This window comes from Salmo trutta, chromosome 15 (assembly GCF_901001165.1).
Source record: "Salmo trutta chromosome 15, fSalTru1.1, whole genome shotgun sequence".
Taxonomy (NCBI): Eukaryota; Metazoa; Chordata; class Actinopteri; order Salmoniformes; family Salmonidae; genus Salmo; species Salmo trutta.
The window spans coordinates 10,431,068-10,457,313 of NC_042971.1; the positions used below are offsets into that span (position 1 = coordinate 10,431,068).

The following is a 26,246-nucleotide window of genomic DNA, read 5'->3' on the forward strand; positions in this document are numbered from 1 at the left end:
AACCAGGTGAGGCAGTTATTAGAGAAACCAAGGCTGTTGAGTCTTGGAAGAATACGGTGATTGACAGAGTCAAAAGCCTTGGCCAGGTCGATGAAGACGACTGCACAGTATTGTGCAGAAACCAAGGCTGTTGAGTCTTGGAAGAATACGGTGATTGACAGAGTCAAAAGCCTTGGCCAGGTCGATGAAGACGACTGCACAGTATTGTCTTTTATCGATAGCAAGGACTCGTTTGATATCAAATTATGCAATTATGCAAATTATGCATCAGGTTCTTGGTTCTGATCAAGAACCCGATGGTCACTCTGACAGAGCTCCAGAGTTCCTCTGTGGAGGTGGGAGAATCTTCCAGAAGGACGCCCATCTCTACAACACTCCACCAATCAGGCCTTTAAAGTAGAGTGGCCAGACAGAAGACTCTCATCAGTAAAAGGCACATCACAGCCCTCTTGGAGTTTGCCAAAAGGCACGTAAGGAACTCTCAGACCATGAGAAACAAGATTCTCTGGCCTGATGAAACCAATATTGAACTCTTTGGCCTGAATGCCAAGTGCCATGTCTGGAGGAAACCTAGCACCATCCTACAGTGAAGCATGGTGGTGGCAGCATCATGCTGTGGGGATGTTTTTCAGCTTAAGGGACAGGGAGACTAGTCAGGATCGAGGGAAAGATGAACAGAGCAAAGTACAGAAAGATCCTTGTTGAAAACCTTCTCCAGAGCGCTCAGGACCTCAGACTGGGGTGAAGGTTCACCTTCCAACAGGACAATGACCCTAAGCAAACAGCCAAGACAATGCAGGAGAGGTTTCGGGACAAGTCTCTGAATGTCCTTGAGGGGCCCAGCCAGAGCCCGGACTTGAACCCGATCGAACATCTCTGGAGAGACTTGAAAAAATAGCTGTGCAGCGACACTCTCCATCCAACCCAACAGAGCTTGAGGATCTGCAGAGAAGAATGGGAGAAACTTCTCAAATACAGGTGTGCCAAGCTTGTAGCATCATACCCAAGATGACTCGAGGCTGTAATATGTACTGAGCAAAAGGTCTGAATACTTATGTAATTGTGATATTTCAGTTTTTATTTTTAATACATATGCCCAAATTTCTAAAAAACAGTTTTTGCTTGAGGAGGGAATAAACTATATAATCAATTTTAGAATAAGGCTGTAAAGTAAGTGTGGAAAAAGTCAAGGGGTCTGAATACTTTCCAAATGCGCTGTATATTTACTATGTGTATGTGACGTGAACTTCCATGAGGGCGACCAATGACGACACTCGATCCGTCCCATTTTATTGTCTACCAATCGGAGCTAGCTGGTAAATCAAGCTCTTGGCGAACTCGTCGGGAAAAGGCAAATATGTCTTCAGCCCTAAGAAAAGCCTTCAATGCTGTTATTTATTTTCTTTAAATTAAGCTGTGCCCTCCAGTTCTGATATAACTGCTGCTATAACAGCATCAACACCAACCTCCTCAAGAGCAGCCAGTTTTGTTATGATTTGACTTCTGCAGCCAGTACAGACGCTTCTCGTTGTCGTCATCATCTAAACCACCCCCACAGATTATCAGAGGATGCCGGCCATACAGGTCCGGCCATACAGTGGATGGAAGGGAGGGGCTCAAATAGTTTGAATCTGGTCGTGGCCAGACTATATTTGTAGCAAAACAGAATGTAAGCCTGCGAGATCAGGATGATCTATGAGTTCGCGCCCAGTGCTGGGCGATCTTTTAAAAAACAAATGTATATATGGACGTTCTACGACCTTTTCAAATCAACGTCTATTTCTAATGACCAGCTTGGATATAAGTTAGTGCACATAAAAATGTATCTCTATTGTACAAAAAGAAATCAAGACATTATGCAGTCCTATTTAGACAGTAACTATAGTCTAATTGTCAACCCAAAATTCATGATAATCACTGGATTAAAGTTGCCCATTAAAATATCTTGAATCATGCATTCCTGCTTGGAACTGTTAGATGAAACAACTTATTTATTGAATACCTCAGTAGTCTATGTATCATACTTCTTGATAAAGCACTATGAATGACTTCACAAGATGATTACTCATGATTTTGGGTCTGACCAAATCATGGGCTGGTCCCACAAACTGTAAAATTTAATGGCACCAGTGATACCAGGGGAAAATGTTAGTCGGGAGCCCTGTAATACTAATTAAAACTTAGGGTAGGAAAACACATGACAGGCATGAATTTGCAACTTATCTTAAGTCCTTAGCTTGGCTTTAATAACATAAAGGCATAAAGACAGACAGAGAACAAGAAGAAGCACATAATGACAGCAGAAAAGATGCTGAGACAGATAGACAGCACAACAGGGAGGCAAACAAAATGGCTAGAGCAGAGGCACAGGTATAGTATTGAGCTGTATCTCCAGTGGTGTTTAAACACATTGTATTTGTTTTAAACATGAGCTGGTTAAAAAAAGAGGAGCAGGACCATGTTTCAGTCACTTTTGTGTTTTGGAACTCTAGTCATATCCCCACAATGTTCCCAAAACCTAAAGAAACATTCTGAGAACCTTTACATATCAGACAAAATGTGTTCTGAGAATGTTCTTGTAACATCAGGTGAATGTTTTTTGTAGCCTAAAAGAAACATTGTATAATCATCCACACAACTGGACAGTTTTGGGGGTTTGGGAACATATCTTTTGTGATGTCCTCACAATGTACCCATCAGACTGTTCCCACAACCTAATGAAACATTCTGTGAACCTTTAAAGAACAGACAAAATGTGTTCTGGCAAATGTTTTATACAAACATTGTCTAATCAACAGCACAACTAGACAGTTTTTGTGTTATGAAAACATTTGCCACAACCTTGACCAATGTTCTGGAAAACATTACAGGTACATTGTGTTATCACCTGGAAACCTAATGAGACCTTTTTGGGAATGTTCTACGGTGGTTGTTACAGAGGTTGTGCACAACATTTTAGTGAATGCTAGGAGAACATTCCAAGGATATTTCATTTAAAATAATTAAATAACATTTTTATTTATCAAAAACATTATCATCCCAATAGATAAAACCCTAAATAGAACTTAAAGCAAGGTTGCTGCAATTGACAAATTTTGCCATGGGGCAGAGAGAAGATTTAGACATTTCATACGTGACTTCATGCCATTCTAATGATCCATAGGGTGGAGAGAAATGTTTGCCGTTTTTAATATGACATCCGAGAGTGACTAACAAAATCAAAATGGGGGCCGCCCGGGTCGGTAATTCAACCACGATCACTACATGTTTAGAAAGCTGGCTAGACTAACTTACCGATCACATTTTTTTTTGCTGAGAAGGGCTAATTGAGTGACTATCAGTGACTGACACAAGAGAAAAATTGCTGATGCACAAACAAATTTCGAATTTGCACTTTGTGTATACAGTAAGTTGAGACCCCGACTGAGTTCCTTTAAAAAAATGTATCCCCGGGCCTACTTAAGGCGGTCCCATCTCTGTTCTCGGGGAGTTAACGGTTAACCTGTATGCCTACACCCATTCTTATGTCTCACCGATTTTCTGTCTGTTCAGTCTTTTTCATGAATAAACATAGCAATCAGATGTGATCACCTCTCCTCTTCTTTCTTTTTCCTCTCCACAGTTTGTTCACAGTTTTCCAAAGGAGTCTATGCCATCATCGGACTGTATGACAGGAAGACCATGAACATGCTCATGTCGTTCTGTGGGGCTCTCCACGTCTGCTTTGTGACACCCAGTTTCCCCATAGAAACCAACAACCAGTTTGTAATCCAGCTGAGACCGGAACTCCAGGAGCCCCTCATTGCCCTGATTCAGCACTACAAATGGACCAAGTTCGTTTACATGTACAGCTCACATTCAGGTACTGTTCATCATTCTGTCATATTTGTTTTGTGGAACCTGTTGAGAAAGTCAAACTGTACAGTAGGCTTCTTGGCAAAAAGAGATGCGTACTTTCACAATACACAGATAAAGCACAGTTGATCAATGTTAAGCTCAAGCATCTCTGCAATTGTTGTTGTGGATACATTTGAAGTAGCCTAGCTATTATTCTGGATACGTTCTATTATTGAAGTATTTGTGGATATATTGTTGATATTTGTTAGATGTATTCTCTCTCAGTTCAGAGTGACATTAATTGAAATGGTTTGGAATGTTGCACAGTCAGACTCGTCCAATTAAAGTTTGCTGTACTGTTTCCTCTCTGACTACGAGTGTTGCCATGCTGTATATGGTATGTAATATTGTTGTACAACATCTGTGGACGTATTTGTGTTTGTTAAATGCATTGTTTGGTATTCTGCCAGAAGCTCCTCTAGATGTGTAAGCTGTACTCTGTAAACTGTACGTCCTCAATGCACATTTTGTGCTTGGATGGGCATATTTAACTGCGATGGTCTCCTATGGGAAATGAGCCCCTGGTGCGTGTTCCTCTTCAATTTGCAGCCACTCAACTGTAACCTTCACTCAACTTCAGTGCCATCAGAAACAGATGCAGCTAGTAGGAGATGTGAACTGCTTAATGATGCAGAGTCTGGTTGATGCAGTGGATGTGCCAAAGGCACGTAGACCTAAGTGTCTGAACCGTAGATTAACAAATATAATTACATAATGTGTACTTGCTTGCTTATTTTTAATATGTACAGTCTTTGATCTGCACATAAGTGGTTCTTTGACAATGGATCGTTTTTTGTTGTTGTATATTTCCGGTGAGATCCATGCAGCGGGACAAATGCTCCATCGATTTGTTTCTCTAGCCGTAGCACTTTAGTCTTGGACAAGGAACTCAAGGTTGTCGACTTCTTCATGACACATCCGAATGACACACCCCCCTCGCCGCCATTGATTCAAGCCCTGTTGCCTGGATACTGCACCGCACAGTCAGTGGTTATTTAAGCCTTTTAGGGAACTTCACTCCAATGTTTATGTCTGTGACTATGTGTCTGTGTAAGGTGTGTGTGTGTGTGTGTGTGTGTGTGTGTGTGTGTGTGTGTGTGTGTGTGTGTGTGTGTGTGTGTGTGTGTGTGTGTGTGTGTGTGTGTGTGTGTGTGTGTGTGCGCTGAGGCTTACATTACATATGTACTCTTCAGGATATAACCAGAGATGAATCACTCCTGCTTTACTCTAACTCTAAAGCCAGAGCTCAAGGCTCCAGAAGCCACACTGCCCTGCTCAGTAGTGTGACGCCTCAAGGCTAGACTCCAGAGAACAGTTTTGTAACCATACAACAAGACATGATTCCCTGTAGTCTGGTGGGTAGGACCATTGGGCCAGTAACTGAAAGGTTGCTGGATCAAATCCCTGAGCTGACAAGGTAAAACTCTGTAGTTCAGCCCCTGAGCAAAGCAGTTAACCCCAACAACTGCTCTCCGGGTGCAGATGATGTCAATGTAAGGCAGCCCCCTGCACCGCTCTGATTCAGAGGGGTTAAATGTGGAAGATGCATTCCGTTGTACAACTGACTAGGTATCCCACTTTCCCTTAAGTGCTACATTACAGTATGATTGCTAGGGCTGGAACGATAGCAGTTTCACAATATTTTTTTTCCATGGCTAAACTTCAAACATGAAGCAGACCTAACCTCTTTGGTAGAGGTGGATGAAGTTTGATTAGATTAACCCTTATTTTCCTGCCTTGCTAGTTTACACACATGTTTGCAATAGTAAAAAGGAAGGCAACTCTATTGTTTTGCAACAAAGGCTCAGCCTCTTAACCTAGACAGGGACTATATTATAAAGACCAAAATCCGCTTAAATAAACACTTATGGGGGTTAAAAAATCTACACTACACAAATGTAGACAATGCGGAAATTGAATTTGTGTTTGTGCGACATTTGAGAGGAACTGTGATGGGCAGGTCAGTGAAAGCAGCAGAGAAAGGGGCCGATAGGAGCCCAGGCTGCTTGCTTTGCCAATCCCAACACTGATCTCTTCCGTTTCACTGCTGCAGTGGTGTGACACGTTGCTAGCGCTAGGCAGATAGAGGGAGCACAGCGTTTGTCTCCCTAGTTTATCTGCAGGTTAGTGCTGCTCAGTGGATGATAAAGCTGGTTTGCTCTCCAGTGTGAGACAATTTCACAGTTGCTGAGACAAGCTCTATGTGCCTGTAAAGAGACGACAGGAAGTGTACAGAGGCAGAGGCAGTTTAAAAATTTGATTCGACAAAGTGTTTTAATTAACATTAAATGCATTTCAACCTCACTGTTACTTCTGACAACCTACTTTTGTCATCTGTTGCGTAATCCATGTCGCAACTAAAATTAGAAAAACGTCACTTTCTGTTTCTATATATGACAGAAAATAACAGACTTAGTTAACCATTCAATCTCTCTCAGAGCATGAAATATTTGGTTTTTACTGCTAATGAATGCAAAGACAAAAGTATTATACATAGCACACATCACTAGGAGATTTTCTTTGTCAGGTCAAATGGTCAGGAAAAATTCTTAGCCCTGTGCATCACGAATGCATAATGTAATTGCTCTATTTGCATACAAATTAAAAGCTGTGACTAATTTAATGAGTGCATTAATACATAGACTGCATGGCTCCAGTGATAGCTTGATATAGAAAAGGCAGCAGCTTGCTGTGGTTCCAAATGTATGATCTCCATTTGGGTGTACTTGGGTATTTTTGGTAAATTATATGCATTGTTAATGTTTATGCAAATCATATGCGGTGTAGAAAGATATCTATATTTATAATTTCCTCTCTACCCAGACCTAAATGTCATCTTATGCTCTTCCTCCTGAACAAAGCTGTTGTTTTAGAGAGAATTCTGAGGACTTTGGTACTGAGGTCGCCCACTGGTTGATTCAGACAACAAACACTACTATAAACAGAGGGCCAGAGAAAACAACAACAATCTCTCCCACATCACAACTAAAGAAATCATCTCCCACTTTGTTCATGCCAAGGAGGTTTTGGGGGGCTACCTTAAATCTGCACCCAGGGAGCAATTATTAGGGCTTAACTGCCTTGCTCAAGGGCAGAATGGAATATTTTTACGCCTTTGGGATTCAAACCTGAAACCTTTCGGTTACTGGCCCAATGCTCTTAACCACTAACCCATAGTTACTGTTTTACTTGACTAACAATAAGGATCATTTCAACTTCATTATTGTAAAAAAAAAAGGCCAGCCATCTCAAGTGAACTGTTCTCACCACCAACTTCACATCACCTATCAATGTCCTAGCACACTACTGCCATTTTCAAAACCAATCAAGACGCTTGGTTGCATTGCAGACCCCCGTCTCCTTCCACTTCAGTTAGTGCACCTTTCTCAGGTATTTAAAGCACACTTCATTTTATCTGTCCTGTTATGGCGTCTGAGTCCCTAGCCAGTTGGTGAAAGTCCTCATGCTAAAACAGGCTTTTGGGCACTAATGTTGTCTAAGTCTATGGGTATTTTACTCTAGGGTTAGGTTGAGAAGGCTTGCCTTAAGCGGCCTTGGACAAGACGAAAGGACAAAGAAAAATGGAGTGGGGGAGTGCACAAGACTTCTGGAAGATCTGGTGATGGAGAAGATGGCGGATAAGGAAAAAGAAAAAAAGTGGATTATGTTTTGAGGGAATACGGAATGGAGGATCGCACGGAACTTTTGGAAGAGTTAGAGAAGGAAAGTGAACGTGAAGAGAGTGAGGGTGAATTAATTGTGGGGGCGGAACAGTGATGACTGCTGAGAAGGAGCTGAGTGTAGAGGGAAGCGGTGTGGTGAGGAAGGTTGGCGCCAAGTACAAAAAGAGGCATACAGGTTCGAGTTTCTCAGAGATGGAACCTGCCGAAAGTATGGATGTAGTACGTGCGGTAAGGACCGCCGAGGTCGGGCCTCGTCCCGAGGATGAAAAGGATCATTCTGGCCCAGTGGGAGTGAGATTTGTGGCGAGAATTGATCCTTGCATTTTGGCTGATCCGAATGTGGTGTAAGGTTGGGTGGAAAAGAGGTTGGGGACTTTTGAGTTGGTGAGAGTAACTCGGAGTGGAATAGTGATGATTTATTGTATTTCTTCAGTCCAGAGGGAGAGGGTGCCAAGGATCACGTGATTAGGGACAAGAAATGTGACTTTCTTTGCTCTCCGGAGCAGGGCGCCTTTAAAAAAAGTGATAACAGAGGTAGCATTAAGTGTTGAGGAGGATCAGAAATGTAATATTGCCGGTGTCTGTGACGCCCGCCATTTGGTGCGACACAGACCCCCGGTGGAGAGCGTGGGGTAACAGAGAAGTGATTGTCTGTCCTGCTGTGTTTTGATGTAGAGTCTTTGCCTGACAAGGACAAGTTAGGAAGTGTAAGTTATCCCTTGAGAGCTTTTGTTCTGAAATACTACAATGTTTAAGGTGTCAAGTTTATGTGTATGTTGCAGCAGTGTGTAGGAGGGAGACTCCTAGATATGAAAAGTGTGCAGGAGGGCATGAGACGAAGGAATGTGTAGTATCGGTGAAGAAAGTTGTGGGGGTGCCAATGGGGCTGGAGATCCGAGGTGTCCGGTGAGAGAAAGGCAGGTTGAGGTTGCCAGGGTTAGAGTAGTAGAGAAAGTGTCGTATGCCGAAGCAGTGAAGAGCGTGGTAGAGGAAGATGGTTGCAGGGTGAGGGATACTGAAAGGATTCCTGTGAGTAGACAGAGAGCGATGGGAAGAATATGTGTTTCAGTAAGGTGGGCTTTTTAGCATTCATAGCCATGCTTGTCAATTGTACTGCATAAATGGATCAGAAGTCACAGAAAATAAAGGTTGTCGTGGCACCAGCTGAGAAGTACTTGGGATTGCGACGATTTACTACAAAACAGTTGCAGGGGGTGTTGAGTGGTAAAAGGAAATGGGCATACCTAGTCAGTTGTACAACTGAATGCATTCAACTAAAATGTGTCTTCCGCATTTAACCTAACCCCTCGGAATCGACATCCACGTCATCGGCACCCGGGTTAACTGCCTTGCTCAGGGGCAGAATGACAGAATTCGAGTGTGTTCTGTCCTCTCAGACCGTTGGTCTGGAGGAGGATTAGATAGGGTTAAATAGTGGAATGGGTGGTGTTTTTTTGTTGTTGAGAGGGCTAATAATTTTGTATTACCGTATGAAGAATTTAATGTAGGTAGGTCACACACTAGTACAGTAGGTGGCGGTGACGGCACCTAAAAGTTGAATGTGATCCTCCACCAAATCCTAAAGGTGGCGGCTTGCCTTTTTAACAATGCCTGGAATTGCCTCTATACTATAGCGTATGAAAATGCTTAGTAGCCTACTTACCTGATGAAATATAAAGTAATTTATCAGGTGGGTCATTTTCAGGTCAGAGCTGAAGGTGGTGTGTTTAAATTGCATCTGATACTTTTGTTTTAGCTGTATTGTTAATTGTTGCCTTAACAAGATTGCCTAGCAGTAGTACTTTGTAGGAGACTGTCTGTTTTGATCAAAAATGTTATTTGAAGATAGTCACTCTGGACCTGAGGTAAAGGTAGAATGGGGGCCTCTTTGAAGTGAGAATTTAGCTGACTTTTTTTTCAATTGTCTGCATGACTTCCAATCCTCCATAAATATATAGATTTTTAAATATATTTTCCATCTTTATTGTTTTTCCCCTAACCCTACCACCATCCCCTAATTGAAGTAATGGACAACAATACTTAGGCTTCTACTTCCAGCTTATAGTGCATTCAGAAAGTATTCAGACCCCTTCTCTTTTTTCCACATTTTGTTACGTTACAGCCTTATTCTAAAATGTACACACAATACCCCATAGCAACAAAGTGAAAACCTTTTTTTTCTCACATTTTTGCAAAAGTATTAAAAATAATGTAAAAATACATGCGGGACGGGCACATGCACAATGACTTCGATCGCCAGTTGTACGGTGTTTCCTCTGACATATTGGTGCGGCTGGCTTCCGGGTTAAGCGAGAAGTGTGTCAAGAAGCAGTGCGGCTTGGCAGTGTCATGTTTTGGAGGACGTATGGCTCTTGACCTTACCCTCTCCCGAGTCCGTACGAGAGTAGCAGCGATGGGACAAATAAAAAACAGAAATACTTTATTCACATAAGTATTCAGATCCTTTGCTATTAGACACGAAATTGAGCTCAGGTGAATCCTGTTTCCATTGATCATCCTTGAGATGTTTCTACAACTTGACTGGAGTCCACCTGTGGTAAATTCAATTGATTGGACATGATTTGGAAAGGCACACACCTGTCTATATAAGATCCCACACTTGACAGTGCATGTCAGAGCAAAAACCAAGCCATGAGGTTGAAGGAATTGTCCATTGAGCTCCGAGACAGGATTGTGTCGAAGCACAGATCTTGGGAAGGGTAACAAAACATTTCTGCAGCATTGAAGTTCCCCAAGAACACAGTTACAGTTTAGTCATTTAGCAGACGCTCCTATCCAGAGCAACTTACAGTAGTGCCCGTGTGGCTCAGTTGGTAGAGCATGGTGTTTGCAATGCTAGGGTTGTGGGTTCGATTCCAACGGGGGACCAGAAGACAAAAAAAAAAAAGAAATGTATGCAGTCGCTCTGGATAAGAGCATCTGCTAAATAAGTAAAATGTAAATGTAGTGAATGCATACATTTTATGTATTTTTGTACTGGCCCCCGTGGGAATCGAACCAACAACCCTGGCGTTGCACACACCATGCTGGCGTTGCAAACACCATGCTCTACCAACTGAGCCACAGGGAAACAGTGGCCTCCATCTTTCTTAAATGGAAGAAGTTTGGAATCACCAAGACTCTTCAGAGAGCTGGCCGCCCGGCCAAACTGAGCAATCGGGGGAGAAGGGCCTTGGTCAGGGAGGTGACTAAGAACCGGATGGTCATCCATCTCCAGTTTATCAATGATTTTTCTCACTTTCTCCTCGTACTCCATCCAGGTATCATGTGGAGACTCTGGGATTCCATCCTCAACAAAGTTATTTTGCCTTAATTGTCCTTCTAGGTACTCCTGCTCTCTATCATTATTAACATCGATTTACAGACAGCGTTGATGTTTTTTCTCGAGGACTCACAGTTCTCATGTTGCTGCAGTCCTTTTTCAACTCATCAAGCTCTCCTTAAGAGAAATGCAGACAGTTTTTTCAGGTCCTGGACCTCTCTGGTCAGATCGGCCATTCTTTTTTTTATTGAGTCTGCCAGTATTTGGATAAAGCTTGTGAAGCTATTTTCCTGCAGTTTTAACAGCTTCCTGTAGACATTTTGTTTGTTGGTTTAAAATGTATTTCAACTGCGTACGTGTGATTCTGTCCTCCTTGTTTGGCATGATAGCAGCGTAGGCTATCAAGATGGCGCCAGAGGGGATTGCTGCCATCTTATTGGCTCTTAACCAACCATGCACATTTTTTTTGCCCCGTTGTTCGTAACTTGTTTTCTACATAATGTTTCTGCTACCGTCTCTTATGACCGAAAAGAGCTTCTGGACTTCAGAACACCTCAAATTGGACGAGGAGTTCTTCAATGAGTTGGACGAGAGGGATATACTACAGACACCCAACCAGGCCCAGATCCCCCGACCATAATTCTATCCTCCTGATTGCTGCTTACAAGCAAAAATTAAAGCAGGAAACACCAGTGACTCGGCCTATAAAAAAAGTGGTCAGATGAAGCAGATGTTAAACTCCAGGACTGTTTTGCTAGCACAGACTGGAATATGTTCTGGGATTCTTCCGATGGCATTGAGTACACTACAGTCACTGGCTTTATCAATAAGTAAATCGAGGACGTCGTCCCCGCAGTGACTGTACGTACATACCCCAACCAGAAGCCATGGATTACAGGCAACATCCGCACTGAGTTCAGGGTAGAGCTGCCGCTTTCAAGGAGCGGGACTCTAACCCAGAAGCTTATAAGAAATCCCGCTATGCCCTCTGACGAACCATCAAACAGGCAAAGCGTCAATACAGCCTATAGGGAGGAGGTCAGAGACCTGACCGTGTGGTGCAAGGACAACAACTTCTCCCTCAACGTGATCAAGACAAAGGAGATGATTGTGGACAACAGGAAAAAGAGGACCGAGCACGCCCCCAATTCTCATTGATGGGGCTGTAGTGGATCAAGTTGAGAGCTTCAAGTTCCTTGGCGTCCACATCACCAACAAAGTAACATGGTCCAAGCACTCCAAGACAGTTCTGAAAAGGGCATAACAAACCTATTCGCCTTCAGGAGACTGCAAAGATTTGGCATGGGTCCTCAGATCCTCAAGAAAGATTCTACAGTTTCACCATCGAGAGCATCCTGACGGGTTGCATCACTGCCTGGTATGGCCACTGCTCGATGTTGCTTCAATATATCCACATAATTGTCCTTCCTCATGATGCCATCTATTTTGTAAGGTGCACCTGTCCCTCCTGCAGCAAAGCACCCCCACAACATGATGCTGCCACCCCCGTGTTTCACGGTTGGGATGGTGTTCTTCAGCTTGTAAGCCTCCCCCTTTTTCCTCCAAACATAACGATGGGCATTATGGCCAAACAGTTATTTTTTTGTTTCATTAGACCAGAGGACATTTCCCCAAAAGGTACGATCTTTGTCCCCATGTGCAGTTGCAAACCGTAGTCTGGCTTTTTTATGGCAGTTGTGGAACAGTGGCTTCTTCCTTGCTGAGTGGCCTTTCAGGTTTTGTCGATATAGGACTTGTTTTACTGTGGATATAGATACTTTTGTACCTGTATCCTCCAGCATCTTCACAAGGTCCTTTGCTGTTGTTCTGGGATTGATTTGCACTTTTCGCACCACAGTATGTTCATCTCTAGGATACAGAACACGTCTCCTTCCTGAGCTGTATGACGGCTGCGTGGTCCCATGGTGTTTATACTTGCGTACTATTGTTTGTACAGATGAACGTGGTACCTTCAGGCGTTTGGAAATTGCTCCCAAGGATGATCCCGACTTGTGGAGATCTACAATTTTTTTCCTGAGGTCTTGGCTGATTTCTTTTGATTTTCCCATGATGTCAAGCAAAGAGGCACTGAGTTTGAAGGTAGGCCTTGTAATAAATCCACAGGTACACCTCCAAATGACTCAAATTATATCAATTAGCCTATCAGAAGCTTCTAAATCCATGACAGCATTTTCTGGATTTTTCCAAGCTGTTTAAAGGCACAGTCAACTTAGTATATGTAAACTTCTGACCCACTGGAATTGTGATACTGTGAATTATAAGTGAAATAATCAGTCTGTAAACAATTGTTGGAAAAATTACTTGTATCATGCACAAAGTAGATGTCCTAACTGACTTTCCAAATCTATAGTTTGTTAACAAGAAATTTGTGGAGTGGTTGATAAACGAGTTTTAATGACTCCAACCTCAGTGCATGTAAACTTCCGACTTCAACTGTACATAAAATGCTTTCATTTCTAAGTGGTAAAAAAATATGTATGAAAATAACCTAAAATAAAAGGTGACATTCTGCACTGTCACCTCATATGACACATTTTATCCCAAAAAATGACGGAATATAGAGCGAAATTAAACATTTTAGCTTCACTGTCCAAATACATTAAATGTGTAGGGGAGTGTACGATATGTCAGAAACACTGTCTCAGAACAGAAGATCCTTATTTTCATGCTAATACTTCTGCTTCAAAACGGATTTACATAAACAGAAGGGTACACTAGAAAGAAAACCCAAGCCTCACTTCCTCCACCACATCATTAAACATACGGGTGAACTTAAATCGGAGGGAATTTATATGGGGGGAATATTGATGAGCCGGTGTTATTGATACAGGGAAGGAAAGCCATTTATACAGGGAAGGAATGGCATTAATTCAGATGGTTCAGCTGCAGTCGCACGTCACCCATCTAAGTTCCAAGTCATGTTCCTCAAGGAGAGAAGAGACGTGAATGGGGGAAGGACGGGGAGAGGGGGGCCACTGAAGTAGTTCTCTCCACTTCATAGGCCCTTTTTACTGTGATCACCCCCAACTGCATAATGTCTTCAGATTAACTGTCTTCAAACATACTTCCTTCTTGTCTTCCTCATTTCAAAATACTCAGCCTTTCCATTTCCAGTATTGAATGGGGTGGAAGCCATTTGAAATGCTAAATTTGTCCATTTTTAAACTTTGGGCCTTTGGGAAAGCAGATACGAAGCAGCACATTTAATTTGGCTGAGGAGAATAAATAGGCATGCAGACAGCAGCATGGTGCCTCAGCTTGGCTGTCAATTTTAGGTGTGGTGACAGTGATTTCAGGTGACTGGTGTGAAAACAACCTGGGCAGCTCTGCCTCGCACGCAGTATGCTGTTTATCTCGGTGATATCCTCTGTTCTCTCTATGCAGTGGCACTGTGCTAAACAAACCACTCCTGATCAAAAAGCATTATGAATTTTTAATACCCGTTTATTTACCAAGGTGGCTTTAAAGGCAAGAGTACACATAGTATGTACAGTGTCTTCAGAAAGTATTTACACCCCTTGACTTACACATTTTGTTACAGCCTGAATTCCAAATTGATTAAATTGTTTGTTTTTTCTCACCCATCTACACACACACATACACACACAATACCCCATAAAGTGAAACATTTTCAAATCAAAATGTATTTGTCACATACACATGGTTAGCAGATGTTAATGCGAGTGTATTGAAATGCTTGTGCTTCTAGTTCCGACAATGCAGTAATATCCAACGAGTAATCTAACCTAACAATTTCACAACAATTACCTTATACACACAAGTGTAAAGGAATGAATAAGAATATGTACATAAAAAAAAGATATGAATGAGTGATGGTATAGAACGGCATAGGCAAGATGCAGTGGATGGTATAGAGTACAGTATATACATATGAGATGAGTAATGTAGGGTATGTAAACATATAATAGTGGCATTGTTTAAAGTGGCTAGTGATACATTACGTCAAGATGGCAAGATGCAGTAGATGGTATAGAGTACAGTATATACATATGAGATGAGTAATGTAGGGTATGTAAACATTATATGAAGTGGCATTGTTTAAAGTGGCTAGTGATACATTTATTACATCAATTTTTCCATTATTAAAGTGGCTGGAGTTGAGTCAGTATGTTGGCAGCAGCCACTCAATGTTAGTGATGGCTGTTTAACAGTCTGATGGCCTTGAGATAGAAGCTGTTTTTCAGTCTCTCGGTCCCAGCTTTGATGCACCTGTACTGACCTCGCCTTCTGGATGATAGCGGAGTGAACAGGCAGTGGCTTGGGTGGTTGTTGTCCTTGATGATCTTTTTGGCCTTCCTGTGACATCGGGTGGTGTAGGTGTCCTGGAGGGCAGGTAGTTTGCACCCGGTGATGTGTTGTGCAGACCTCCCTACCCTCTGGAGAGCCTTATGGTTATGGGCGGAGCAGTTGCCGTACCAGGTGGTGATACAGCCCGTCAGGATGCTCTCGATTGTGCATCTGTAAAAGTTTGCTAGTGTTTTAGTTGACAAGCCGAATTTCTTCAACCTCCTGAGGTTGCTGCGCCTTCTTCACCACGCTGTCTGTGTGGTTGGACCATTTCAGTTTGTCCATGATGTGTACGCCGAGGAACTTAAAACTTTCTACCCTCTCCACTACTGTCCCATCGATGTGGATAGTGGGGTGCTCCCTCTGCTGTTTCCTGAAGTCCACGATCATCTCCTTTGTTTTGTTGACCTTGAGTGTGAGGTTATTTTCCTGACACCACACTCCGAGGGCCCTCACCTCCTCCCTGTAGGCCGTCTCATCGTTGTTGGTAATCAAGCCTACCACTGTAGTGTCGTCTGCAAACTTGATGATTGAGTTGGAGGCGTGCATGGTCACGCAGTCGTGGGTGAACAGGGAGTACAGGAGAGGGCTGAGAACGCACCCTTGTGGGGCCCCAGTGTTGAGGATCAGCGGGGTGGAGATGTTGTTACCTACCCTCACCACCTGGGGGTGGCCCGTCAGGAAGTCCAGGACCCAGTTGCACAGGGCGGGGTCGAGACCCAGGGTCTCGAGCTTGATAACGAGTTTGGAGGGTACTATGGTGTTAAATGCTGAGCTGTAGTCGATGAACAGCATTCTCACATAGGTATTCCTCTTTTCCAGATGGGTTAGGGCAGTGTGCAGTGTGATTGCGTCATCTGTGGACCTATTGGGGCGGTAAGCAAATTGGAGTGGGTCTAGGGTGTTAGGTAGGGTGGAGGTGATATGGTCCTTGACTAGTCTCTCAAAACACATTTCATGATGCCGGAAGTGAGTGCTACGGGGCGGTAGTCATTTAGCTCAGTTACCTTAGCTTTCTTGGGAACAGGAACAATGGTGGCCCTCTTGAAGCATGTGGGGACAGCAGACTGGGATAAGGATTGATTGAATATGTCCGTAAACACACCAGCCAGCTGGTCTGCGCATGCTCTGAGGACGCGGCTAGGGATGCCGTCTGGGCATGCAGCCTTGCGAGGGTTGACACATTTAAATGTTTTGCTCACATCGGCTGCAGTGAAGGAGAGCCCGCAGTTTTTGGTAGGGGACCGTGTCAGTGGCACTGTATTGTCCTCAAAGCGAACAAAGTTGTTTAGTCTGTCTGGGAGCAAGACATCCTGGTCCGCGACGGGGCTGGTTTTCCTTTTATAGTCCGTGATTGACTGTAGACCCTGTCACATACCTCTCGTGTCTGAGCCGTTGAATTGCGACTCTACTTTGTCTCTATACTGACGCTTAACTTGTTTGATTGCCTTGCGGAGGGAATAGCTACACTGTTTGTATTCGGTCATGTTTCCGGTGACCTTGCCCTGATTAAAAGCAGTGGTTCGCGCTTTCAGTTTTGAGTGAATGTTGCCATCAATCCACGGTTTCTGGTTTGGGAATGTTTTAATAGACGCTGTGGGTACGACATCGCCGATGCACTTGCTAATAAACCCGCTCACCGACGTATTCGTCAATGTTGTTGTTCACCGCAATGCGGAACATATCCCAGTCCACATGATTGAAGCAATCTTGAAGCGTGGAATCCGATTGGTCGGACCAGCGTTGAAGAGACCTGAGCGCGGGAGCTTCTAATTTTAGTTTCTGTCTATAGACTTGAAGCAACAAAATGGAGTCGTGGTCAGATTTTCCAAAAGGAGGGCAGGGGAGGGCCTTATATGCGTCGTGGAACTTAAAAGAGCAAAGATCTAGAGTTTTGCCAGCCCTGGTAGCGCAATCAATATGCTGATAGAATTTAGGGAGCCATGTTTTCAGATTAGCCTTGTTAAAATCCCCAGCTACAATTAATGCAGCCTCAGGGTATGTGGTTTCCAGTTTACATAGAGTCAAATGAAGTTCGTTCAGGGCCATCGGTGTGTCTGCTTGGGGGGATATATGCGGCTGTGATTATAATCGAAGAGAATTCTCTAGGTAGATAATGCGGTCGGCATTTGATTGTGAGGAATTCTAAGTCAGGTGAACAGAAGGACTTGAGTTCCTGTATGTTGTTATGATGACACCACGTCTCGTTAATCATAAGGCATACACCCCCGCCCTTCTTCTTACCAGAAAGATGCTTGTTTCTGTCGGCACGATGTGTGAAGAAACCAGCTGGCTGTACCGACTCCGATAGCGTGTTTCGAGTGAGTCATGTTTCCGTGAAACGAAGAACGTTACAGTGTCTGATGTCTCTCTGGAAGGCTACCCTTGCACGGATTTCGTCTACCTTGTTGTCAAGAGACTGGACATTGGCGAGTAGTATGCTCGAGAGCGGTGCGCGATGTGCCCGTCTATGGAGCCTGACCAGAAGACCACTCCGTCTGCCCCTTCTACGGCGTCGTTGTTTTGGGTCACTGGCTGGGATCCGATCCATAGTCCTGGGTGGTGGGCAAAACAGAGGATCCGCTTCGGGAAAGTCGTATTCCTGGTCATAATGTTGGTGAGTTGACGTTGCTCTTATATCCAATAGTTCCTCCCGACTGTATGTAATAAAACCTAAGATTACCTGGGGTAACAATGTAAGAAATAACACATAAAAAACGAAATACTGCATAGTTTCCTAGGAACGCGAAGCAAGGCGGCCATCTCTGTCGGCGCCAGCAAATGAATTGAAAATGAAACATGTTAGAAACACATTTGGCAGTGATTACAGCTGCAAGTCTTACCGGGTAAGTCTGTAAGAGCTTTGCACACCGGGATTGTACAAAATTCTTCAAGCTCTGTCAAGTGCTCGACAGCCAAGTCTTGCCATAGATTTTCAAGCCGATTCAAGTCAAAACTGTAACTAGGCCATTCAGGAACATTCAATGACATCTTGGTAAGCAGCTGCAGTGTACATTTGGCCTTGTGTTATGGGCTATTGTCCTGCTAAAAGGTGAATTTGGCTCCCAGCGTTTGTTGGAAAGCAGACTGAACCAGGTTATCCTGTAGGATTTTGCCTGTGCTTAGCTCTAGTTTCAAGTTTTGATATCACATGCACAGAGAAATGCCTTTCTTGCAAGCTCTAAACCCAACAATGAAGTAACAATAACAATGTAAAACTAAAAATAACAAGTTAAAACCAAAACATACGAGAAATAAGAATAAGAACATGATAAAGTAAGCAAGCAAACTATATACAGGGTCAGTACCAGTACCATATTTACAATGTGAAGGGATACTGGATCGACATGCATACATACATACATACATACATACATACATACATACATACATACATACAACCGTTCAAAAGTTTGGGGTCACTTAGAAATGTCCTTGTTTTTGAAAGAAAAGCAACAAAAAAAAGTCCATTAAAATACATCAAATTGATAACAAATACATTGTCTACACTGTTAATGTTGTAAATGACAATTGTAGCTGGAAACGTCTGACTTTTAATGGAATATCTACATAGCCATACGGAGGCCCATTATCAGCAACCATCACTCCTGTGTTCCAATGGCATGTTGTGTTAGCTAACCCAAGTTTATCATTTTATAAGGCTAATTGATCATTATAAAACACTTTTGTAATTATGTTAGCACAGCAGAAAACTGTTGTCCTGATTAAAGAAGCAATAAAACTGGCCTTCTTTAGACTGTACGCCTATGTAGATATTAATTTATAAAAAGCAGTTTCCAGCTACAATAGTCATTTACAACATTAACAATGTTTACACTGTATTTTTGATCAACTTGATGTTATTTTAATGTGCTTTTCTTTCAAAAACAAGGACATTTCTAAGTGATCCCAAACTTTTGAACGGTGGTAGTATACAGTTAAAGTCGGAAGTTTACATAGACTTAGGTTGGAGTCATTAAAACTCGTTTTTCAACCACTCCACAAATTTCTTGTAAACAAACTATAGTTTTGGCAAGTCGGTTAGGACATCTACTTTGTACATGATACAAGTAATTTTTCCAACAATTGTTTACAGACTGATTATTTCACTTAATAAATTCACTGTATCACAATTCCAGTGGGTCAGAAGTTTACCTACACTAAGTTGACTGTGCCTTTAAACAGCTTTGAAAATTCCAGAAAATGATGTCATGGCTTTAGAAGCTTCTGATAGATATATTGACATCATTTGAGTCAATTGGAGGTGTACCTGTGGATGTATTTCAAGGCCTACCTTCAAACTCAGTGCCTCTTTGCTTGACATCATGGGAAAATCCAAAAAAAATGGTAGAACTCCACAAGTCTGGTTCATCCTTGGGAGCAATTTCCAAACGCCTGAAGGTACCACGTTCATCTGTACAAACAATAGTACGCAAGTATAAACACCATGGGACCATGCAACCGTCATACCGCTCAGGAAGGAGACACATTCTGTCTCCTAGAGATTAACGTACTGTGGTGCGAAAAGTTCAAATCAATCCCAGAACAACAGCAAAAGACCTTGTGAAGATGCTGGAGGAAACAGGTGCAAAAGTATCTATATCCACAGTAAAGCGAGTCCTATATCGACATAACCTGAAAGGCCGCTCAGCAAGGAAGAAGCCACTGCTCCAAAACTGCCATTAAAAAAGCCAGACTACCATTTGCAACTGCACATGGGGACAAAGATTGTACTTTTGGAGAAATGTCCTCCGGTCTGATGAAACAAAAATAGAACTGTTTGGCCGTAATGACCATCGTTATGTTTGGAGGAAGAAGGGGGAGGCTTGCAAGCCAAAGAACACCATCCCAACTGTGAAGCATGGGGGTGGCAACATCATGTTGTGGGGGTGCTTTGCTGCAGGAGGGACTGGTGCACTTCACAAAATAGCATACTTCCAAAGTTGTTGCAAAATGGCTTAAGGACAACAAAGTCAAGGTATTGGAGTGGCCATCACAAAGCCCTGACCTCAATCCCATAGAAAATTTGTGGGCAGAACTGAAAAAGTGTGTGCGAGTAAGGAAGCCTACAAACCTGACTCAGTTACACCAGCTCTGTCAGGAGGAATGTGCCAAAATTCACCCAACTCGTTGTGGGAAGCTTGTGGAAGGCTACCTGTAACGTTTGACCCAAGTTAAACAATTTAAAGGCAATGCTACCAAATACTAATTGAGTGTATGTAAAGTTCTGACCCACTGGGAATGTGATGAAAGAAATAAAAGCTGAAATAAATCATTCTCTACTGTTATTCTGACATTTCACATTCTTAACATGAAGTGGTGATCCTAACTGACCTTAGACATGACATTTTTACTAGGATTAAATGTCAGGAATTGTGAAAAATTTAGTTTAAATGTATTTGGCTAAGGTGTCTAGGCATCAGGATATATGAAACAGTGGCAGCAGAGTATATGATGATTGTATGTGAGTGGATGTGTGTAGAGTCACTATACATGCATGTGCATGTTATGTGTGTGAGAGCAAATTATGGAGTGAGTGTTTGTATGTGTGTTGGAGTATCAATGTGATTAGTGTGTAGGGTCATGTGAATAGACAGTGAAAAAAATAAGAATAAAATACAAAATGTCAACTCAGCTGTTACCTACTTACCAGTCATATGGTATGGGGATCATAACCTGTTCGGGAGCCTGTTGATGTCAGACTTGATGCACTGGTACCGCTTGCCGTGCGGAAGCAGAGAGAACAGTCTATGGCTTGGGTGGTTGAAGTTGTTAACAATTTTCCTTTCCTTTCACACTGCCTGATATAGAGGTTCTGGTTGGCATGAAGCTCGGCGCCAGTGACGTAATGGGCTGTCTGCACCACCTTCTGTAGCGCCATGCAATTGAGTGCAGTACTATTTTCATACCAAGCAGTGATGCAGCCAGCTAAGATGCTCTCAATGGTGCAACTGTATACATTTTTTAGGATTTGACGGCCCATGCCAAACCTTTTCAACGCGCCTTCTTCACGACTGCGCGCATGTGTGTGGACCATTTTAAGTTCTTAGTGATTTCGACATGAGGAACTTGAAGCTCTTGGCCCGCTTCACTGCAGCCCCATCAATGTGGATGAGGGCGTGCTCATGCCCAAATTTCCTGTAGTTCTTTCGGCCGCACACTGCCAGGTCACTGACCACCTCCCTGTATGCTCTCATCGTCGCCAGTGATCTGGCCTACCATGTCTTGTCGTCAGCAAACTTGTGATGCTGGGTGAACAGGGTGTACAGGATGGGACTAAGCATACACCCCCGTGGGGTCCCTGTGTTGAGGGTCAGCTTAGCAAGGCGATGTTGCCTACCCTCTCCACCTGGGGTCGGCCCATCAGGAAGTCCAGGATCCAGTTTGCAGAGGGATGTGTTCAGTCTCACTCCGTCAGTGTCCTAAGCTTGGTGACGAGCTTGGAGGGGACAATGGTGTTGAACAGTGAGCTATAAACAATGAACAGCATTTTTAACATAGGTATTCGTCTTATCTAGGTTGGGTGAGGACAGTGTGGGGTGCAATTAAGATTGCGTTGTCTATGGCTCCGTTGGGACAGTATGCAAATTGGAGTGGATCTAGTTGATCTGTCTCATAACCAGCCTCGCCTAAGCACTTCATGATTACAGATATGAGCGCTAAAGCCGGTACTCATTGTGGCATGAAGCCTTCGAGTTCTTGGGAACAGGAATGATGGTGGTCATCTTAAAACATGTAGGGATTACAGACTGGGACAAGGAGTGGTTGAAAATGACCTTGAGTATACGGGTTAGCTGTTCTGAAAATGCTCTGAGAATGCACCCTGAAATATCATTGGGCCCCGCGGCCTTGTGGGTATTGACCTGATTAAAGACTTTACTCAAGTCGGCCCCGGAGAGCGAGATCACCCAATCTTCTGGGTTGGTGCGGGCCTCACTTTCTGTCCAAAAAAAACCTCCCTTGTCATTGCCGATGACAAGCATACCCATAACATGATGCATCCACCACCATACTTGAAAATATGGAGAGTGGTCCTCAGTGATGTGTTGGATTTGCCCGAAACACAATGCGTTGTATTCAGGACATAAAGTACATTTATTTGACATATTTTTTTGCAGTTTTACTTTAATGCCTTATTGCAAATAGGATGCATGTTTTGGAATATTTGGGTTCTGTGCAGGCTTCCTTCTTTTCACTTTGTCATTTAGGTTAGTATTGTGGAGCAACTACAATGTTGTTCCATCCTCAGTTTTCTCCTATCACAGCTATTAAACTGTGTAATTGTTTTAAAGTCACCATTGAAATCCCTAAGCAGTTTCCTTCCTCTGCGGCAACTGAGTTAGGAAGGACACCTGTATCTTTGTAGTGACTGGGTGTATTGAGACACCATCCAAAGTGTAATTAATATGCTCAAAGGGATATTCATTGTCTTTTTTTACCCATCTACCAATAGGTGCCCTTCTTTGAGAGGCATTGGAAAACCTCCCTGGTCTTCGTGGTTGAATCTGTGTTTGAAATTCATTGCTCGACTGAAGGACATTACAGATGATTGTATGTGTGAGGTACAGAGATGAGGTAGTCATTCAAAAATGTTCAAAACTATTATTGTCCACAGAGTGAGCCAATGCAACTTATTATATGACTTGTTAAGCACATTTTTACTCCTGAACTTAATTAGGCTTGCCATAACAAATGGGTTGAATACTTATTGACTTTCATTTTTAATACATTTTTGAAAAATATATTTCCACTTTAACATTATGGGGTATTGTGTGTAGGCCAGTTACACAAAATCTTCATTTAATACTTTTTAAATTCAGGCTGTAAAAGTCAAAGGGAGTGAATACTTTATGAAGGCACTCTACTATAGAAGCTGATTAGAGAAAATCAACTCTGTCAATTCAATAGGTTTTGTAGGTTGTTGTGACTTGCTCCATACAGTAGGTGAAGTCAAGTAAGCAGGTGTAAATGCAATTTAAGTGGCTACAAAGGATGAAAAGAAATTATATATACACTGCTCAAAAAAATAAAGGGAACACTTAAACAACACAATGTAACTCCAAGTCAATCACACTTCTGTGAAATCAAACTGTCCACTTAGGAAGCAACACTGATTGACAATAAATTTCACATGCTGTTGTGCAAATGGAATAGACAACCGGTGGAAATTATAGGCAATTAGCAAGACACCCCCAATAAAGGAGTGGTTCAGCAGGTGGTGACCAGAGACCACTTCTCAGTTCTTATGCTTCCTGGCTGATGTTTTGGTCACTTTTGAATGCTGGCGGTGCTTTCACTCTAGTGGTAGCATGAGACGGATTCTACAACCCACACAGTGGCTCAGGTAGTGCAGCTCATCCAGGATGGCACATCAATGCGTGCTGTGGCAAGAAGGTTTGCTGTGTCTGTCAGCGTAGTGTCCAGAGCATGGAGGCGCTACCAGGAGACAGGCCAGTACATCAGGAGACGTGGAGGAGGCCATAGGAGGGCAACAACCCAGCAACAGGACCGCTACCTCCGCCTTTGTGCAAGGAGGAGCAGGAGGAGCACTGCCAGAGCCCTGCAAAATGACCTCCAGCAGGCCACAAATGTGCATGTGTCTGCTCAAACGGTCAGAAACAGACTCCATGAGGGTGGTATGAGGGCCCGACGTCCACAGGTGGGGGTTGTGCTTACAGCCCAACACCGTGCAGGACGTTTGGCATTTGCCAGAGAACACCAACATTGGCAAATTTGCAACTGGCACCCTGTGCTCTTCACAGATGAAGCAGGTTCACACTGAGCACATGTGACAGACATGACAGAGTCTGGGGACGCCGTGGAGAACGTTCTGCTGCCTGCAGCATGACCGGTTTGGCGGTGGGTCAGTCATGGTGTGGGGTGGCATTTCTTTGGGGGGCCGCACAGCTCTCCATGTGCTCGCCAGAGGTAGCCTGACTGCCATTAGGTACCGAGATGAGATCCTCAGACCCCTTGTGAGACCATATGCTGGTGCGGTTGGCCCTGGGTTCCTCCTAATGCAAGACAATGCTAGACCTCATGTGGCTGGAGTGTGTCAGCAGTTCCTGCAAGAGGAAGGCATTGATGCTATGGACTGGCCCGCCCGTTCCCCAGACCTGAATCCAATTGAGCACATCTGGGACATCATGTCTCGCTCCATCCACCAACGCCACGTTGCACCACAGACTGTCCAGGAGTTGGCGGATGCTTTAGTCCAGGTCTGGGAGGAGATCCCTCAGGAGACCATCCGCCACCTCATCAGGAGCATGCCCAGGCGTTGTAGGGAGGTCATACAGGCACGTGGAGGCCACACACACTACTGAGCCTCATTTTGACTTGTTTTAAGGACATTACATCAAAGTTGGATCAGCCTGTAGTGTGGTTTTCCACTTTAATTTTGAGTGTGACTCCAAATCCAGACCTTCATGGGTTGATAAATTGAATTTCCATTGATTATTTTTGTGTGATTTTGTTGTCAGCACATTCAACTATGTAAAGAAAAAAGTATTTAATAAGATTATTTCATCAATTCAAATCTAGGATGTGTTATTTTAGTGTTCCCTTTATTTTTTTGAGCAGTATATATACCTAAGTTTGGTTTACTTACTCAAATATGCTCAGACTAATTAGTATTTATCTTTGGTGTTTCTTGTCATTTAGGCCTGACAGTACTCCAGAAGATTCTGGACACGGCAGCAGAAAAGACATGGCAGGTGACATCAGTGAACCTGGACAGTGGTATGGATCAGGCGGCCTTCCTGAAGGTGGTTCAAGACCTAGAGAATAAGAAGGAGTACAACATCATCCTGGACTGTGAGCTGGAGAGACTCAACATGATCCTCAACCTGGTAAATAACATTGGATTGACAGACTGTCCAGTAATGAAAAGGGAGATAGATGTAAACTAGACACATTACTTCAATGATGGGATGGGTTCACTCCAACAAGAGAACCACTCAGCTAGAGTGACAAAATAACCCTTTCTCCTCTTAAGTGTCACGTCTACTCCTGCTCCTCCCCTCCGGCGTGCGACGGCACCGGAATACTAACCACCGGTCCTGGGAATCATCCTTGCGCACACCTGGCACTCATCATTACGCGCACCTGGCACTCATCGTTATGACTCACACCTGGACCTCATTACCTCCCCTTTATAGGTCCCTTTTGTTCATTCCTCAGTTAGTATTGCACCTGTGTTCATGTTACCTCGCTTCTGTCATGCTGTCTTGTTTCACGTTTGTTGTGTTCATTAAACGTTTTACCTGCTTCTTGCCTCACGGTGTCATTGTTACAGAATACCAACTCAAACAATGGAAGCAGCAGGATATCTCTCAGACGGTCGACGAACAGGGTTACCTTCTGCTTCAGCACCATGACCAGCTGGCACAACTGGGGATGCCCATGGATGAGGTCCTTCGCAGTTTGTAGGATCTCAAACATTTCCGGGAGGTGGAGAATACTCTAGAACCAGCCTACCCAGTGAGCCAGCCCAACAGCCCATTCAGCAAACTGCTCAGGTCAGCGATGCCCATTTATCCCTCCCAGAGAAATATGACGGTACCCAATCCAAATGACGTGGCTTCTTACTTCAGTGCACACTTTATGTTACACACCAGATGGAAACCCATACCACGAGAGGTGTAAGGTTGCCACGGTTATTTCTCTGCTGACAGGGCGGGCATTGGAATGGGCTACGGCAGTCGAGGAGAGGAGCTAAATTCACGAGGGGTTCATGGCTCTGTTTAAATGGATCTTTGATCATCCCCCGGAGGGTAGAGAGGGAAGTGAGCATCTACTTCAATCACGGCAGAGAGATCAGGCGGCTGCTGAGTTCGCGCTCACCTTCCAGCGCTTCGCACACTATTTAGAAGAGGTCTGCACGACGAGGTCCAGACGGAATTGGCCTGCCGAGATGACAACCTTACCCTGGACGAGCTCATAACTTTGTCCGGGAGTGTCGGCACTTTCATCGCTTCTCTCCCTCCTTCAGCGAACACTCGGAATCAGAGCCTGAACCCATGGAGGTAGGGGTCACACCTCCCCGTGGCGGAGTG

The 26,246-nt window shown here is 43.6% G+C and overlaps 1 protein-coding gene across 5 annotated transcripts in view; it reads left to right on the forward strand.

The window, feature by feature from the left end:
- Positions 1-26,246, forward strand: part of LOC115148454 (glutamate receptor 1) — a 93,866-nt gene that overhangs the window by 29,192 nt on the left and 38,428 nt on the right. For all 5 annotated transcript variants that reach the window (XR_003866678.1, XM_029690355.1, XM_029690356.1 and 2 more), the window contains exons 3-4: positions 3,623-3,862; positions 24,853-25,040. Coding sequence is in view for 4 of the 5 variants with exons in the window: in XM_029690355.1 (XP_029546215.1) it covers positions 3,623-3,862; positions 24,853-25,040 (428 nt within the window). In the remaining variant the exon portion in view is untranslated. The remainder of the gene's footprint in view (positions 1-3,622; positions 3,863-24,852; positions 25,041-26,246) is intronic.